Raw genomic sequence first — 17,486 nt, 5'->3', positions numbered from 1 at the left:
TTTTAACCTTATTTAAGTACAATATTAAAACTTCACCTTAAAATAAACTTTTTCCATTTCAAAAGTAAATGAAGAGGATTCTTTATCTCGTGAAGCACCTTTTGACTTAAATTTTATAAATCATTGGATAGAAAGTGGGATTGGATCTTGAAAATGAAAGTAAGGTTCTATTTGTAAATTTGTAATGCATGGCATGTTTCACGAGTAGACCAAAGGAAAGAAGGTTCTGAAATTCGAAGCTAAGCTAAAAGAAAGTAAGGTTCTGAATTATGATCTTTATTGTAATGAATGTGATTTTTCATGACTAGACTAGACTAGAACAAAGGAGTGAAAGGACTGTTTAAGCTTTATTCATTTTCAGGTAGGATATAGATAAATATAGCTTAATTAGCAATGTAGCATATATCCCCTTTCCATGGTTTAAGCTTTATTCCTTTCCAGGTAGGATATAGAATAAAGCCCATTGCCATTATTTTTCTTTGAGAATCTTATGAAGAGGAAATCACTTCTTCTTTGAAGAACCTAGCAACAAGTTCTAGAATGCTTTGACATATTATTACGTGTATAGTTTCAATTTTCATAAGCAGCACCATTTATTCAGATAAATATTAAAGGAGCCAGAAAGAAATTTCATAGTTTCTTTGATTTATAAATATTCAACCTGCAGAAAGGACAACCATACTACTAGAATGCCCATTCGGACTCCAATGGAGCAGCAGAAGCAGCCACAGCAGCAGCAAAAGGATGTTAGCGAACGGGGCACTAATTGCAATGAAGGCAAAGTCTCCAGCCATGTACCAGAAGAGCCACTCAATCCCAACCTTACAAAGATATCGACTGGGCACAACCAATCAGATACAAATCCAAAGTTATCAGAAGAGAAAAAGAATCCAAAGGGTAATCTTATTACTTATTAGATAAGAAAACATTAGGAGAGACAGTAGATTGTTAAGACTTTTATTAAAAAACTTAATTTATATATTAAATATTATTGGCTATTGTGGTGCCTTTTATTGTTGTTTGTCAATTACCAAATCATACATTAATATGGGTTCCAAAAACTAAAAATTTGTAGATTGTTCTTATTTATTTGCTTACAACAAGTGGGGGAGGAGGGATTCAAACTTAGGTTCTCTTCCACAAAAGAACAAAGTAACACCCAAGTTAAAAGTCTTGGCTTGTAATTCATTCTTATATTTTTGAGTTATTGAACATGTATAGTTCCTTATAAAGATCCTAGCAAGCAATAAAAACATCGCAAATAGAGTTGTTTTTGGATAGCTGTATTATAAAGTACTTTCAAGTTTCAGCAGCAGGATTAAGAAAAGTTCTCTTTGCTCTATCTATCGGCTTTCCCAACAAAATATTAAATATGGATTTCCCAACTACTAATTAAAATGGCTTAACATGCAGATTTGACAAAAGAGCAGCCCAGGGCACAACTGCTAGAAGAGAACCGTATTCCAAAGGGTAGGTTGTTAGAGTTTGATTTAAATTAAGTTTATTTTGAAACGTTTATTAATTTTTATGACACTAGTGTTAGCATTTTGTAATGTCTTATTGTTCTTTTAATATTATTTTTTTCTTGGCAACCATCTTATAGTTACAAGCCATTGGTCTTTGTACCAAATGGCATTTTCACACTCTCGAATAAGGGTTGGAAGGTTTGGTTACTTGTTCAACCTTTACAGATGTATGATAATATGAGTAATATTTATACGTCTCAAAAAGAGAAAAAAGAAAAAAACTCCTACAGTCTTTGTAAAATCTTGGACCTGCATGCAGCCAAGCAAGAAAATATCAACAAATATACAAATGATCAGAAGATTGCTACGGATAGCCCTCCAGAATCGTTTAAAAAGCAGAAGAAAGACGACCAGAAAGATGGTACGTTGCTACATTCCCATTTTCATAATTTCATTTATTAATAACAAAACAAGAGAAACACAATCTTTTGATTAACTTTGTTTCAAATATGGTAACTTAAGAAAGGAAATTTGGTGTTCAGTCCATAGTGGGAAATTCATTGAAAAGATAATTTGATGAATCTATAACCACCTCCCTAATCAAGCAACCAAAAATGTTCTTTGACCTCCAAGCTCAACAAATTGAGACATAATTTTGTAGGTTTTGTTACAACCCACATTTTATCAAATGAGAAAACTAAATTTGGTCCAATCACAAAATTTAGATGAAGTTTGTACAATGATGTCGGTTTTTGAATTGGCTTAAACTCAATGCTCAGGACAGCAGAGTAATACAGTAACCGCAACAACCATGTGCTGTTGCTGCTCCATATTATAGACCAACAAGTTCGAAGCTATTCTCGGATGTGATACAGTGGCTGTGTGTAAACAATGGATTGCTAGAGGCTAGGTGCATTAAGGGTGAGGATTTGCTTTCCAAGTCAATTGCAACTGATGCTATGGTGAGAATGACTTCTTGTAAGAATGTACAAGGACGATGCTGATCACGAGGCTTGTTGCTTTTTGAAACAACCTTGCTTCTTAATGTCATAGTTTGATTAGCAATATTTCTTAGTTAGGAAGTTTTGAAGTTTTGATCAATAATGTTTAGTTCTAACATTGGTCTGTACAGTTGATTTGTTGGGATTCAAAGCTGCTGCTTCTTTGTTAACGGATATTTCAGTTTGTTCCTACAATGACTTAAAAATTCTCAGTCCCCGCCAAAAAAAAGTTTTTTTTTTTTTGCAAGAATTGGATAGCTTTATCAAAGTTCTTCCAAGGGTGGGTTGTGGACTGGAGAGTAGCAGAAGACCTAATATTGAGTCGGAACAGTTACGGTGAAACTTGTGTTTAAGATCTGTGAAGAGTTTTTACATGGCTAGATGTGTTTGTGGCACCAGGTTCACTGCAATGTAATTATCTATCTATTCTGCAAAGGAGCCGGACCATCTATTATGTGGGGGTCAAAGGTCAGATCTTTGCATTGTTGTATGGCAAGAAGAAAAGTTAATGGTTGACATACTCCCTAGCCTTGCGCAAAGATGTGCAGCACAACTTAGTTTAGATGTAAACTCAAACTAATATAACATCATCAATTTAAAAAGAAAATTGAGATGATTCAGAAATGCTCTATGAAGACCAATGAATGCAGCAAATCGAACATGCGAGCATGAGTTTATGTTAGGACTAGGTGCCTCCTTGAGGACGAGGAAGTGGCAGTAATACTTTGCTATTGTTTTTTCCTTTTTCCAGAATAAAAGATAAAGAAATTGAAATCCCACAAGCAGATATACATGTAATTTATGGAACTGAAAATAGTTATAAATGATAGAGCATTAATGATTACATCAAGGGCGGGGGCAGAATTTAGTAATAAATGATAACTACCGCATCGTGGTGTTTTAAGGCTGTGTTAAGAAAGACAAATTCAGATTTCAAAAAAGTACTATCCAGGTTAAAGAGCCTTGCAAGCATATCGAAATTGTGGTTTAGTTAGGATGCAACTATATGGTGTGAATCCAGAAATTGGCAGCAGTTTATGGAAATATCAAATGCATTAGAATATAAAAATTAACTAATTGGAAGGCTTGAGGGAGAAAATGCTTTTATTATACATTGCTGGCAAATTAATCCATTGCAACAAGTTGATACACAATTTCAAAGTTATTGATATGATCTATTTACTCTTTAGTACAGCTGTTTTACACATAATTTCACATCTCTGCTGCAAAGGATTTACCACAACCACATGTTTGCGTAGCATTTGGGTTCTTGAAGGCAAAGCCTCCGCCAATTAGAGCATCACTGTAGTCTAACTGCATCCCAAATATGAAAAGAAGGCTCTTTGGATCACAAACTGCCAAAAAAAAAAAAACACATTAAAAGGATTTAAAAAAAAAAAAAAAAACACGTTAGAAGGATTAAGGTGTTGGACTCTATTACATTCACATTATGTAGCGCATGCAGAGGCATTCTGGAATTAAATTTTTTTAAGCAATTTGGTATTTGGATAGCCAGTTATCAGTTAACCAAATCACATCAGCAACTTTAAATTGATGAACGGCATGATTGTCTCAATACACGACTCAGGTGTATCAAGTTTCCTCTACATGAAAAACACACTGACTTCCAAAAATCAGAGTAAAGCAAGAGTGCTGTATTGTTTGTCATATTAATTTCAATGCTAATACTACAGAAGAGGTCAATGGTGCACTAGGTGTAGGCAACCCACATTATTCATAGTTATTAATCATGACATCTTTTAAAAACCTCCCATTCGGCACCTCAGTTTGCTCACATCTGCATGAAATGATAAAAGGACATTAAAACTAGTGTTTTTCCAGGTGTCTTAGCATTGAAATGGATACAATCCCGAACTTATAGCCAGTGATAATGGTGGTGCTTGTCCAAATCATTATCAAAGATCACTACAAAATCTGAAACAACACATACATGCTTCAAGTATAGATGATTATCTTGCCTTTCTTTTGGACTTTTCCTTCTACTTTTTTTTTTCAATTATCTTCAATTTGCAAGAGATCACAGCACCATACATGCTTCATCTATTGATGATCATCTTGCCTAAATGCCAGTGCGCCACTCTAGCTTCAGTTGAGTTGATTGTTCTTTATTGTGTGGACATCATTTTTTTTTTTTGGATAGATAATCAGAAAACTATTATTAATGAGAAAATAAGGAAAAGTACAAGTTGTTCATTATGATGAACAACAAGAAATAATAGAACAAACAGCACAACAAAACGAGAAATCAGGAAACTAAGCTAAGGGAAGACATAAACTCAAAGAGAGAAGAAGAATCAGTAAAACCCCAACAACGAGACCACTCCAAAGACTACGTTGGCATAAAACCTTTAACTCATCCAATGTCTTTTCATTATCCTCAAAGGAACGACGGTTTTGTTCCAACCACACAATCCACATTAAGCACCCTGGAACCAAATTCCAAATGTCCGAATTATGTTTCCCAAGCCACTGATGCCAGCAAGATAACAAACCCGCCGCTAAACCTGACATAACCCAATGAATACCAAAGGCCTGAAGCATAAAAGTCCATAGGGAATGAGTAACAGGACAATGAAGAAGAAGGTGGTCTACCGACTCCCCATTACAACAACACATACAACACCAAGTAGCCAACGGGCGACCCCTAAGCATTAGATTATCCAAAGTGAGGATCCGACCATGAGCAGCTGTCCACAAAAAAAATGCCACTCGCCTAGGAATCTTTGGTTTCCAAACACCCTTCCAAGGAAACAAAGACTTCGAAGCACCCTAAATCGCAAGGTAATAAGACCGGGTGTCAAACTCGTATTCCTCAAGATGATAGGAGTGTGGACATCATTCTCCCAATAATTGACAACTAGATCTGACTTCTATCATATTGAACAATACTATCATTGCTAATGATAATGGTAAATGTATTAAAGAATCCAAAGAGATAAAAAGTATTCTCTACTCCCAGCTACCAACCCTCAAATTTCTATCCAGAATCAACCCTATAATTGAGGTCTTGGCATCAATGACCCTTGTTTCACTTCATTTTCATCTGTCCCCTATAATTGTGTCTCATGCTTTCCTCCAGATTAACTGTACTGTTTGAATTGTATTTTCAGGTATACCATTTCAATTATTTCCAACTATATTACTGACATCTAGTTAGATTCCTGAATTTTTTCTAAAGTGCACATACACCCCCCCTTCACTAGACACAACATTTTTTTTTATTAGTATGAAAAATGGATAAATAATGGGACAAATACACCCCCTTCACTAGATACATAAAATTAATGCAACCTTGCATAAATGGGAAACTACAAACTGTTATACGCTTAGGCAACATCCCTATTGTACCAACTAGTCTTTTTTCCAATAAATTATTATTATTAAAAAAAATGCCTGTCATCTGTGTTAGATGGACCTTCAATTCATCCTGTAATATCCATATCAGCATGACTCACTTAAAAGCTATTAACATACCACACACAAAGTTTTAAGACAAACTGGAAGGTAATCATTTTTCTTCAGAAATTGTTAATTCAGGTAACATGAATTGCACCTATGAGGCCAGCTAAAACAAAAAGAGCATGCTCCCAGCTTCCTAAAACATTTTCTTAATTGAGTAAAGCTAAAATGAAGTGCTTTAACTCATCACTCGAGGTTCGATTCATTCAATCACGAAATTGTTGTTCAATGTAGCATGAGTTACTACTTACTAGGGGATCTTATTATATGTGTGACCTTGTTACTGCCTATTCAAAATGAACAAAAACAAATATTAAAAGTTAAAACACGAGTTATTATATGACATGGTATAATTTATCGTCGGATTTAACATAGACATTATCTTATTTGATCATATCACAATCTAACATGAAAATATAAATAAATTAAAAATAAAACTTAAAAAACTGTATAATTATATACTATTCAATGTGATATGAGTTACTAATAGATGTGACAAAGTTACTATTATGTGTAACCTTGTTACTAGTAGAGGTATCATACCCTCAAAAAAGCTTGAGATAGTAGACTTTTCCTCCTAATGTGGAAGTGAATTTAGAATTAAGTTAAAATGGTATGCCTTTACGCTACATTTGGCATTGCATTAACTCATTACTAATCTCATGGATTGTACAGTGAACAAAGAAAAAGGATCCCTTGAATTTGTTTTGAAAATGTAGTGATCCATTTTATAGTGGAATGTAAACTGATCTTAAATAGCAGGACACCATGTTTTAACCTTATTTAAGTACAATATTAAAACTTCACCTTAAAATAAACCTTTTTTCATTTCAAAAGTAAATGAAGAGGATCCTTTATGTCCTGAAGCACCTTTTGACTTAAATTTTATAAATCATTGGATAGAAAGTGGGATTGGATCTTGAAAACGAAAGTAAGGTTCTATTTGTAAATTTGTAATGCATGGCATGTTTCATGAGTAGACCAAAGGAAAGAAGGTTCTGAAATTTGAAGCTAAGCTAAATCAAAGTAAGGTTCTGAATTATGATCTTTATAGTAATGAATGTGATTTTTCATGACTAGGCTAGACCAAAGGAGTGAAAGGACGGTTTAAGCTTTATTCATTTTCAGGTAGGATATAGATAAATATAGCTTAATTAGCAATGTAGCATATATCCCCTTTCCATGGTTTAAGCTTTATTCCTTTCCAGGTAGGATATAGAATAAAGCCCATTGCCATTATTTTTCTATTTTCATCAAAGAATTTTCTTTGAGAATCTTATGAAGAGGAAATCACTTCTTCTTTGAAGAACCTAGCAATAAGTTCTAGAATGCTTTGACCTATTATTAATTCTTACATGTATTGTTTCAATTTTCATAAGCAGCACCATTTATTCAGATAAATATTAAAGGAGCTAGAAAGAAATTTCATAGTTTCTTTGATTTATAAATATTCAACCTGCAGAAAGGACAACCATACTACTAGAATGCCCATTCGGACTCCAATGGAGCAGCAGAAGCAGCCACAGCAGCAGCAAAAGGATGTTAGTGAACGGGGCACTAATTGCAATGAAGGCAAAGTCTCCAGCCATGTACAAGAAGAGCCACTCAATCCCAACCTTACAAAGATATCGACTGGGCACAACCAATCAGATACAAATCCAAAGTTATCAGAAGAGAAAAAGAATCCAAAGGGTAATCTTATTACTTATTATACAAGAAAACATTAGGAGAGATAGTAGATTGTTAAGACTTTTTTTAACAAAACTAAGTTACTTTATATAATAAATATTATTGGCTATTGTGGTGCCTTTTATTGTTGTTTGTCAATTACCAAATCATACATTAATATGGGTTTCAAAAACTAAAAATTTGTAGATTGTTCTTATTTATTTGCCTACAACAAGTGGGGGAGGAGGGATTCAAACTTAGGTTCTCTTCCACAAAAGAACAAACTAACACCCGAGTTACAAGTCTTGGCTTGTAATTCATTGTTATATTTTTGAGTTATTGAACATGTATAGTTCTTTATAAAGATACTAGCAAGCAATAAAAAGATCACAGATAGAGTTGTTTTTGGATAGCTGTATTATAAAGTACTTTCAAGTTTCAGCAGCAGGATTAAGAAAAGTTCTCTTTGCTCTATCTATCGGCTTTCCCAACAAAATATTAAACATAGATTTCCCAACTACTAATTAAAATGGCTTAACATGCAGATTTGATTTAAATTAAGTTTATTTTGAAACGTTAATTAATTTTTATGACACTAGTGTTAGCATTTTGTAATGTCTTATTGTTCTTTTAATATTATTTTTTTCTTGGCAACCATCTTATAGTTACAAGCCATTGGTCTTTGTACCAAATGGCATTTTCACACTCTCGAATAAGGGTTGGAAGGTTTGGTTACTTGTTCAACCTTTACAGATGTATGATAATATGGGTGATATTTATACATCTCAAAAAGAGAAAAAACAAAAAACTCCTACAGTATTTGTAAAATCTTGGACCTGCATACAGCCAAGCAAGAAAATATCAACGAATATACAAGTGATCAGAAGATTGCTACGGATAGCCCTCCAGAGTCGTTTAAAAAGCAGAAGAAAGACGACCAGAAAGATGGTACGTTGCTACATTCCCATTTTTATAATTTCATTTATTAATACAAAACAAGAGAAACACAATCTTTTGATTAACTTTGTTTCAAATATGGTAACTTAAGAAAGGAAATTTGGTGTTCAGTCCATAGTGGGAAATTCATTGAAAAGATAATTCGATGAATTTATAACCACCTCCCTAATCAAGCAACCAAAAATGTTCTTTGACCTCCAAGTACAACAAATTGAGACATAATTTTGTAGGTTTTGTTACAACCCACATTTTATCAAATGAGAAAACTAAATTTGGTCCAATCACAAAATTTAGATGAAGTTTGTACAATGATGTTGGTTTTTGAATTGGCTTAAACTCAATGCTCAGGACAGCAGAGTAATACAGTAACCGCAACAACCATGTGCTGTTGCTGCTCCATATTATAGACCATCAAGTTCGAAGCTATTCTCGGATGTGATACAGTGGCTGTGTAAACAATGGATTGCTAGAGACTAGGTGCATTAAGGGCGAGGATTTGCTTTCCAAGTCAATTGCAACTGATGTTATGGTGAGAATGACTTCTTGTAAGAATGTACAAGGACGATGCTGATCACGAGGCTTGTTGCTTTTTGAAACAACCTTGCTTCTTAATGTCATAGTTTGATTAGCAATATTTCTTAGTTAGGAAGTTTTGAAGTTTTGATCAATAATGTTTAGTTCTAACATTGGTCTGTACAGTTGATTTGTTGGCATTCAAAGCTGCTGCTTCTTTGTTAACAGATATTTCAGTTTGTTCCTACAATGACTTAAAAATTCTCAGTCCCCCCCAAAAAAAAGTTTTTTTTTTTGCAAGAATTGGATAGCTTTATCAAAGTTCTTCCAAGGGTGGGTTGTGGACTGGAGAGTAGCAGAAGACCTAATATTGAGTCGGAACAGTTATGGTGAAACTTGTGTTTAAGATCTGTGAAGAGTTTTTACATGGCTAGATGTGTTTGTGGCACCAGGTTCCCTGCAATGTAATTATCTATCTATTCTGCAAAGGAGCCGGACCATCTATTATGTGGGGGTCAAAGGTCAGATCTTTGCATTGTTGTATGGCAAGAAGAAAAGTTAATGGTTGACATACTCCCTAGCCTCGCGCAAAGATGTGCAGCACAACTTAGTTTAGATGTAAACTCAAACTAATATAACATCATCAATTTAAAAAGCAAATTGAGATGATTCAGAAATGCTCTATGAAGACCAATGAATGCAGCAAATTGAACATGCGAGCATGAGTTTATGTTAGGACTAGGTGCCTCCTTGAGGACGAGGAAGTGGCAGTAATACTTTGCTATTGTCTTTTTTTTTTTTTTCCAGAATAAAAGATAAAGAAATTGAAATCCCACAAGCAGATATACATGTAATTTATGGAACTGAAAATAGTTATACATGATAGAGCATTAATGATTACATCAAGGGTGGGGGCAGAATTTAGTAATAAATGATAACTACCGCATCGTGGTGCTTTAAGGCTGTGTTGAAGAAAGACAAATTCAGATTTCAAAAAAGTACTATCCAGGTTAAAGAGCCTTGCAAGCATATCGAAATTGTGGTTTAGTTAGGATGCAACTATATGATGTGAATCCAGAAATTGGCAGCAGTTTATGGAAATATCAAATGCATTAGAATATAAAAATTAACTAATTGGAAGGCTTGAGGGAGAAAATGCTTTTATTATACATTTCTGGCAAATTAACCCATTGCAAAAAGTTGATACACAATTTCAAAGTTATTGATATGATCTATTTACTCTTAGTACAGCTGTTTTGCACATAATTTCACATCTCTGCTGCAAAGGATTTACCACAACCACATGTTTGCGTAGCATTTGGGTTCTTGAAGGCAAAGCCTCCGCCAATTAGAGCATCACTGTAGTCTAACTGCATCCCAAATATGAAAAGAAGGCTCTTTGGATCACAAACTGCCAAAAAAAAAAAAACACATTAAAAGGATTAAGGTGTTGGACTCTATCACATTCACATTATGTAGCACTTGCAGAGGCATTCTGGAATTAAATTTTTTTAAAGCAATTTGGTATTTGGATAGCCAGTTATCAGTTAACCAAATCACATCAGCAACTTCAAATTGATAAACGGCATGATTGTCTCAATACACGACTCAGGTGTATCAAGTTTCCTCTACATGAAAAACACACTTGACTTCCAGAAATCAGAGTAAAGCAAGAGTGCTGTATTGTTTGTCATATTAATTTCAATGCTAATACTAGAAGAGATCAATAGTGCACTAGGTGTAGGCAACCCACATTATTCATAGTTATTAATCATGACATCTTTTAAAAACCTCCCATACGGCACCTCAGTTTGCTCACATCTGCATGAAATGATAAAAGGACATTAAAACTAGTGTTTTCCCAGGTGTCTTAGCATTGAAATGGATACAATCCCGAACTTATAGCCAGTGATAATGGTGGTGCTTGTCCAAATCATTATCAAAGATCACCACAAAATCTGAAACAACACATACATGCTTCATGTATAGATGATTATCTTGCCTTTCTTTTGGACTTTTCCTTCTTCTTTTTTTTCAATTATCTTCAATTTGCAAGAGATCACAGCACCATACATGCTTCATCTATTGATGATCATATTGCCTAAGTGCCAGTGCGCCACTCTAGCTTCAGTTGAGTTGATTATTCTTTATTGTGTGAACATCATTCTCCCAATAATTGACAACCAGATCTGACTTCTATCATATTGAACAATACTATCATTGCTAATGATAATGGTAAATGTATTAAAGAACCAAAGAGACAAAAAGTATTCTCTACTCCCAGCTACCAACCCTCAAATTTTTATCCAGAATCAACTCTATAATTGAGGTCTTGGCATCAATGACCCTTGTTTCACTTCATTTTCATCTGTCCCCTATAATTGTGTCTCATGCTTTCCTCCGGATTAACTGTACTGTTTGAATTGTATTTTCAGGTATACCATTTCAATTATTTCCAACTATATTACCAACATCTAGTTAGATGCCTGAATTTCTTCTAAAGTGCACATACACCCCCCTTCACAAGACAAAACTTTTTTTTTTTTATTAGTATGAAAAATGGTTAAATAATGGGACAAATACACCCCTTCACTAGATACATAAAATTAATGCAACCTTGCATAAATGGGAAAATACAAACTGTTATACACTTAGGCAACATCCCTATTGTACCAACTAGTCTTTTTTCCAATAAATTATTATTATTAAAAAAAATGCCTGTCTTCTGTGTTAGATGGACCTTCAATTCATCCTGTAATATCCATATCAGCATGACTCACTTTAAAGCTATTAACATACCACACACAAAGTTTTAAGACAAACTGGAAGGTATTCATTTTTCTTCAGAAATTGTTAATTCAGGTAACATGAATTGCACCTATGAGGCCAGCTAAAACAAAAAGAGCATGCTCCCAGCTTCCTAAGAAAGTTTTTTTTTTTTTTTTTTTTTGGGGGGTGGGGGGGGGGGGGGGGGGGTGGTTCTCACCTGTGATATCACTTTTGAAGGAATTAGGTTTAGCAGTTTGGTGGCTAATTAACAACATCAAAGTTATACATTTTCTATTTAAGAGAGATACCAAGCCAAGATCTAGTTCCCAACATAGTAATTCAATAGAGCACATCTATGTCATTATGACATGTTGCCTTAGTACTCTGACCTTGAATTAATATACATGAAAGATGTGATAAATTTTTTAATATACAAATTTAAGGCAATTGTAAATGTTAGCATTGGAAGATGTACTCTGCCCTGAAGTTATGATTGCTTCTGATTAATAAATTTTATTATGACGTGACAGTGCTTTGACCTTGGCATCCAATACATGATGGGTGTCATGTTCTATCTACACTCCAGCTTAAAGATTATTTGTAAATATTGGTTTTTGAGCCAATAAGCTCTAGCTCAAACAGCCCCTTCCCCATAAGAAAATGCAGAGATTGCTAACTGATACAAATAGAATAGAAAATATTAATATAATAGAAAAAGAACTGTCTTTTCTGTATACTTTCCCCAGTTCCATAGTGAGAATAAAGTTGTGAGTCTGAAAGTCGCTACATGCGTGGGTAAACTTACCAATAAAAAAAAGAGGTATTTGAATACTCTGCCTGAAGTTGTTATTACTGGCAACATCTAAGATGCTGAAGTTAGTTATTAAAATATGAATAACAAGGGATCCTATAAAACTTGCAAATGATAGGACCCATAAAGTCTTTGGAAGATTGACTAGTGATAATTCAAACATTTTGTTGCCTGTAAGAGATCTGGTACCATTTTCACTGTTATGTTTTGTTTTTCTCTTAAGTTAGTTTCACTTTCAAGTCTTTTTTTTTTTTTTTCTTTTTTTTTTTTTTTTTTTTTTTTTTAAGTAAAGAAATATTTTATTACAAAAAGACTGCTTCATGTACAATGGACACAAAGGAGTCTAAAGAATTACTTTCAAGTCTTAGATTAGATATTAGGGTTTTTTTTTATAAAAAAGTTAAATAACATGACTAATTATGTAAGATGTATAACCTTTGATCAAAAGGCAGATGCCATAATAACTCTAGTGGGAGCATGGCTCTTACTACTAATTGTAAATTCTACTCGTGTTGCAATCCATTTGATCACCCTACTCATCACACAAAAATCCTTCTAAAATTGACTCAGTTCAATAAACCTCTCTGCTCTATTTTTACTTCTACATTCTCATCAATTTCCTCTAACTTTCTCTCAAATAAAGCCTTCACCTATCATTCTAAACCTCCCTTCCACATTAGTGCCCTAAACCTACCTTTTTTTGAAATCAGAAGATATATCCAAATTCACTATACCCCTAATTTAACAGAATGATATACATATAACCAGAAACCTTTTAATTGTAATATATATATCCTAATGACTTATCAGCCATATAGGCCTACATCTATATTTTACCTAACTATTCCTTGTATACATTCACAGAATGTCTTTTTCCTGAATTGAATACTTTAGGGCTTCATTTTACTCAACAAGCTCTAGTGGAAAAAATAAAAATTAAAAATTAAAAAAAAAACCTAGAAAATTGATGGCTTTATTACATTTAGATTTATAATTTGAAGTCCTTATCAATCTCAAGAATTAGGGTGAAATTTTAGTCTCTTTTAAGATTAAAATTCAAGCAGCACATAACAAACATCTTGGAAGTAGATCATAACACAGCATCACTCAAATTTTAAAGCACGCCAGTTTTTGGGTGCACACCCTCCTTTGCATGGGCTACCATTCTACTAAAAGTTATCTCCACAGACTGACACAGTGACACCACTATTGATACCCTCCTGTACTATGATATAAATTATGGCTCCAATTGTATAAACTGTACATCATTACATAAGCAAGAAAATAAGATTAAAAAAGGCTTACCGATCACAAAGCCATTATATTCAATGATGGAATCATCTGGTCGGGCATTTTCTCTACTTTCGAAATCCATTGTGTAGGACATGCCAGAGCATCCACCTTGTCTAACACCAATTCTCAAGCATAAATCTTCATTACGCTCAGACCTCATCTTATTCAAGTGCTTCAGTGCATTATCCGTAAGAGTAACTGCAGGTGCGATGCCCTCGGATGTCGGTGCAACTAAAACACGGAAGGAACTTATTATGATTATAATAATATACATTAAGCAATTTAAACTTTAAAATAATTCTAATTACAATGCTGGATGATTTCCCAAGTATGTGAGAATCTCATTAACTGAAAGATGGATGCGGCATACACTCTTAATCCAATTAACTGAATGAGAAGGATGAAATTAATACAGCCAGATGGAGCATATGTACTATGAAGTACAAAATGAATCTTTCTCAAGGAATTTCAATCAAGTCATATAACTAGAAGTTAAGTGATATTCTTACATGTCTGCAAATTCTTTTCTAAGCTAAGAAAGGGTATAATGTGTCATATATGTACCATTTATTACACAAATAAGAATCATAAAGAGTCATTCATCCTTTTAGACTGTTAGCCATGTGAAGAACACACTCCTAAAATTGATAACTTCCTATGTAACTGAAAATCTAACACAAATGGTAAATTAACCCAAATAGCAGCTCAAGTTAGATTTTAGAAAGAGAACCAAAAACACATCATAAAAATTAACTTGCAAGAATTCTTATAAAAGTTGGGACAATTGCAGTATATTCTACACAATTTGCTAAATACCCATTTCAGTTTGAAGCAAAATAACTCAAGCTGACTTACTTATGCTTCCCCAATGGCACACATAGAACCACCAAACCATATAGAGGTAAACCGAAATAGCGGTTCAAGTTAGATTTTGAAAAAGAAAACCAAAAATCCATCATACAAATTATCAAGCAATAAAAGGATTAACATTGATCTCCTAGAAAGCTGGACACTTTTAGTATATTCTTCACAATTTGGTAAGTACCCATTTCAGTTTCAAGTAAACTAACTCCAATTACAAGCTCTCTTACTTATGCTTCCCTGAGGACACAAATATAACCACCAAAACTTGTGGAATCCTGTTAGTGTTACCATCTAACTTTTTGTGGTGAACCCAAATAGCAGTTCAAGTTAGATTTAGAAAGAGAGCCAAAAAGCTATCATACAAATTAACAAGCAATAAAGGGATATTAAGATTCTTCTTCTAATTGGGCAAGAATTCCTAGAAAGTTGGACACTTTAACATATTCTACACAATTTTTCTAAATACCCATTTTAGCTTCAAGCAAACTAAATCCAATTACAAGCTCACTTGTCTACACTTCCCTATATTATCCATCAAAAAACAAAAACAAAGAGCAAACATTTAAATCAATCTATGAAGCATGCAATATCATACCAAATAAGCAAAATAAAGAAAAACAAATCACATACTTTTTCAGATTTAAATAACATAACAAGCAAAAATCAATGAACAAAATGAAAAACATATATCATTTCAAAGAACATGTATGTAAAAGTAAAAAAGAAGGAGAACCTGGAAAAGAAACTGCTCGAATTGAAATGGGTTTTGGACGGCTGAGATTGAATCGAAAAGAAACAGAGTTTGGAGGTGAAAAGCTTGAGCTTGAAGATGGGCGTGGTGTTGGTAGACGAAGAGTAGAGGGGCAACGAGTCGTGATTGCAGAGGACGCCATTGGAGAGAACCGAAACGTTTTTATTTTTTTATTTTTTTGGTGTGTGCTTATATTTTGTAAATGAGAGAATGTAAATTTGTTTAAGGTTACGATAAATATTAAAGACTGCTACTACGTACGCAGTTTCACAACTTAATTGGACTAATATTTGTTGAAAAGGAATTTGGTATGGAATGATATTATGTCTAAAGTCTGAAATTTTTGAACTCTATTGAACTTGCATCATGTCTTAGTGAGCTGTTCACTTTTAAAAAGCCTAATGAAACAATACCCAAAAGGATACCCTGGTGTCTTTGCATTATATTCATTAATTATGCATTTTAACTGTTAAATGTCATTCAATACGAATATTTTTTTAAGTTGTTTGTAATTGTAGGAATTTTTCTGCTGCATCTCTATTCTTAAAACAGCCCGTTAGCTGCGGAGAATTATCCCAGTCCACCAAGAACCTCTCACACGGCCCAGGATCCTTGGACATAGTACTAAAAAAAAAAGCACTCTCACAGTATTAAAGATTGGCTTTAGACTAACTGTTGGGTTAAAATTATGTTTAAGTTATTAAATATCAATCTTCGTATTATTACATATTTTAAATTAGGAATAAGGTAAGTACAAGCCAAGATAATGCCCTTTGCAGCAGGGGTAGGACACTTAATTATGAGTAGGCTTTGCCAAACCTAATTGCTATTCCTAGATGTAATATTAATCACAATTGGTCACCTTAATAATTTATGAAGAAGATTGTGAAGTTTCTACTTTTAACATTACGTATTAGGTTAAGACCACACCACTCCTATGAAGTGCTTAAAACCCTAATTCCTAATGATTTATAATTAAGAGAGACAAAACTTATTTATAATTTCTTAAGTATTGTATTAGTTTCACTAATTAAATTCAAACACATTATTGTATTAAGTAATGTAGCACAAGTATTTATATATTTTTTAGGATGATTAAACTCAATGCAACCATATATTTTAAATTAATTAAGAAAATTTACCTAAGTTTTACCCTTAAATGAATGATTTACAGTTTAGCATGTCATTTATATCTAAAATTTATATTAAATAAAGGTTGGTCAATGTTTTTTTATTTAATTTTTTAGAAACAAACACACAAAAAGGAAGGGGAATAATAATGTTATAAAAAGATGTGAATATTTATTTAACCATAAGTATTTAGGGTTTGAAGAACTTCGTGGTTTGTGATTTGCATGGGATTGTTTTAGCTTCAGTGTCTGAACAGATTCCTCTTCCCCATTCTATGGCAGAGGTGGAAGCTTGCTAGACATGCTTGATATGTTAATAGTCTTTCTTGTGAATGGAGAATGTTCCTTAATTCACACATCAACTCTATTCTCTTAGCCGACTTTGGCTAGTTTGTTTTTTTTTTTTAATGAAAGTATCTTTTTAACAAAAAAAACCTTTTTTTTTTTAGAAGATACTTTAAGAACTTTAATCCTTTATAATTAATACCCATCATGCTTTTTTTTTTTTTTTTTTTTTATTCATATTTTTCTAACTAATACCTGTCATGCTTAAAAAATACTAGGGAACAATGATTATCAGATCTATAAAAAATTTTAATTTAATTTTTAGATTGTGAATAAAACTTGGGTTCATCAGGAAGTATAGGATAGTAATTAAAAATAAAAATTTAAAAATCTTATTGAGAGTGATATTGCTATGAAATTTAGTATATTCCTTATAATAGGAATATAAAATAAAACACGTAATCGCCAATGAGATTTTGAAAATATTGACATAATTAA

At 33.2% G+C, this 17,486-nt stretch overlaps 2 protein-coding genes and 1 long non-coding RNA gene across 4 annotated transcripts; 1 reads left to right on the top strand and 2 right to left on the bottom strand.

Moving 5' to 3' along the window:
* The first annotated feature begins 433 nt into the window (after window positions 1-433).
* On the top strand, window positions 434-3,000 carry LOC111985076 (uncharacterized). 2 transcript variants are annotated; one of them, XM_065760514.1, is made up of 4 exons: window positions 434-897; window positions 1,414-1,470; window positions 1,786-1,887; window positions 2,251-3,000. In XM_065760514.1, exons 1-4 carry the CDS (start codon window positions 690-692, stop codon window positions 2,256-2,258), a joined length of 375 nt encoding a protein of 124 aa, XP_065616586.1. In that variant the 5' UTR covers window positions 434-689; the 3' UTR covers window positions 2,259-3,000. The 2 variants fall into 2 exon arrangements, with proteins under 2 accessions (XP_065616586.1, XP_065616581.1); XM_065760509.1 differs by having other exon boundaries at window positions 441-897; window positions 2,246-3,000.
* A 553-nt stretch (window positions 3,001-3,553) lies between these two features.
* Window positions 3,554-6,084, bottom strand: LOC136061987 (uncharacterized). The gene is made up of 2 exons (XR_010623837.1): window positions 4,198-6,084; window positions 3,554-3,822 (listed from the first exon to the last, which is right to left on the bottom strand). It is a non-coding gene; the product is annotated as an uncharacterized LOC136061987 (long non-coding RNA).
* Window positions 6,085-10,228: 4,144 nt separating this feature from the next.
* On the bottom strand, window positions 10,229-15,787 carry LOC111985102 (iron-sulfur assembly protein IscA, chloroplastic). Its single transcript, XM_065760506.1, has 3 exons — window positions 15,556-15,787; window positions 13,971-14,189; window positions 10,229-10,496 (listed from the first exon to the last, which is right to left on the bottom strand). Exons 1-3 carry the CDS (start codon window positions 15,713-15,715, stop codon window positions 10,354-10,356), a joined length of 522 nt encoding a protein of 173 aa, XP_065616578.1. The 5' UTR covers window positions 15,716-15,787; the 3' UTR covers window positions 10,229-10,353.
* Between the last annotated feature and the right edge of the window lie 1,699 nt (window positions 15,788-17,486).

Source organism: Quercus suber, unplaced genomic scaffold (genome assembly GCF_002906115.3).
Source record: "Quercus suber isolate HL8 unplaced genomic scaffold, Cork oak 2.0 scaffold_18, whole genome shotgun sequence".
NCBI classification, from domain to species: Eukaryota; Viridiplantae; Streptophyta; class Magnoliopsida; order Fagales; family Fagaceae; genus Quercus; species Quercus suber.
The sequence above is the reverse complement of the archived record's forward strand: the minus strand, read 5'-3'. Positions and strand labels throughout refer to the sequence as shown.

Coding starts and splice junctions, on each gene's coding strand:
- LOC111985076 (XM_065760509.1), top strand. CDS start 690: ATGCCCATTCGGACTCCAATGGAGCAGCAGAAGCAGCCACAGCAGCAG. Junction 1,471..1,785: donor AGAGAACCGTATTCCAAAGG/GTAGGTTGTTAG, acceptor ACCTGCATGCAG/CCAAGCAAGAAAATATCAAC. Junction 1,888..2,245: donor GAAAGACGACCAGAAAGATG/GTACGTTGCTAC, acceptor CTCAATGCTCAG/GACAGCAGAGTAATACAGTA.
- LOC111985102 (XM_065760506.1), bottom strand. CDS start 15,715: ATGGCGTCCTCTGCAATCACGACTCGTTGCCCCTCTACTCTTCGTCTA. Junction 14,190..15,555: donor TCGAGCAGTTTCTTTTCCAG/GTTCTCCTTCTT, acceptor TCCGTGTTTTAG/TTGCACCGACATCCGAGGGC. Junction 10,497..13,970: donor ATATAATGGCTTTGTGATCG/GTAAGCCTTTTT, acceptor TTTTTTTGGCAG/TTTGTGATCCAAAGAGCCTT.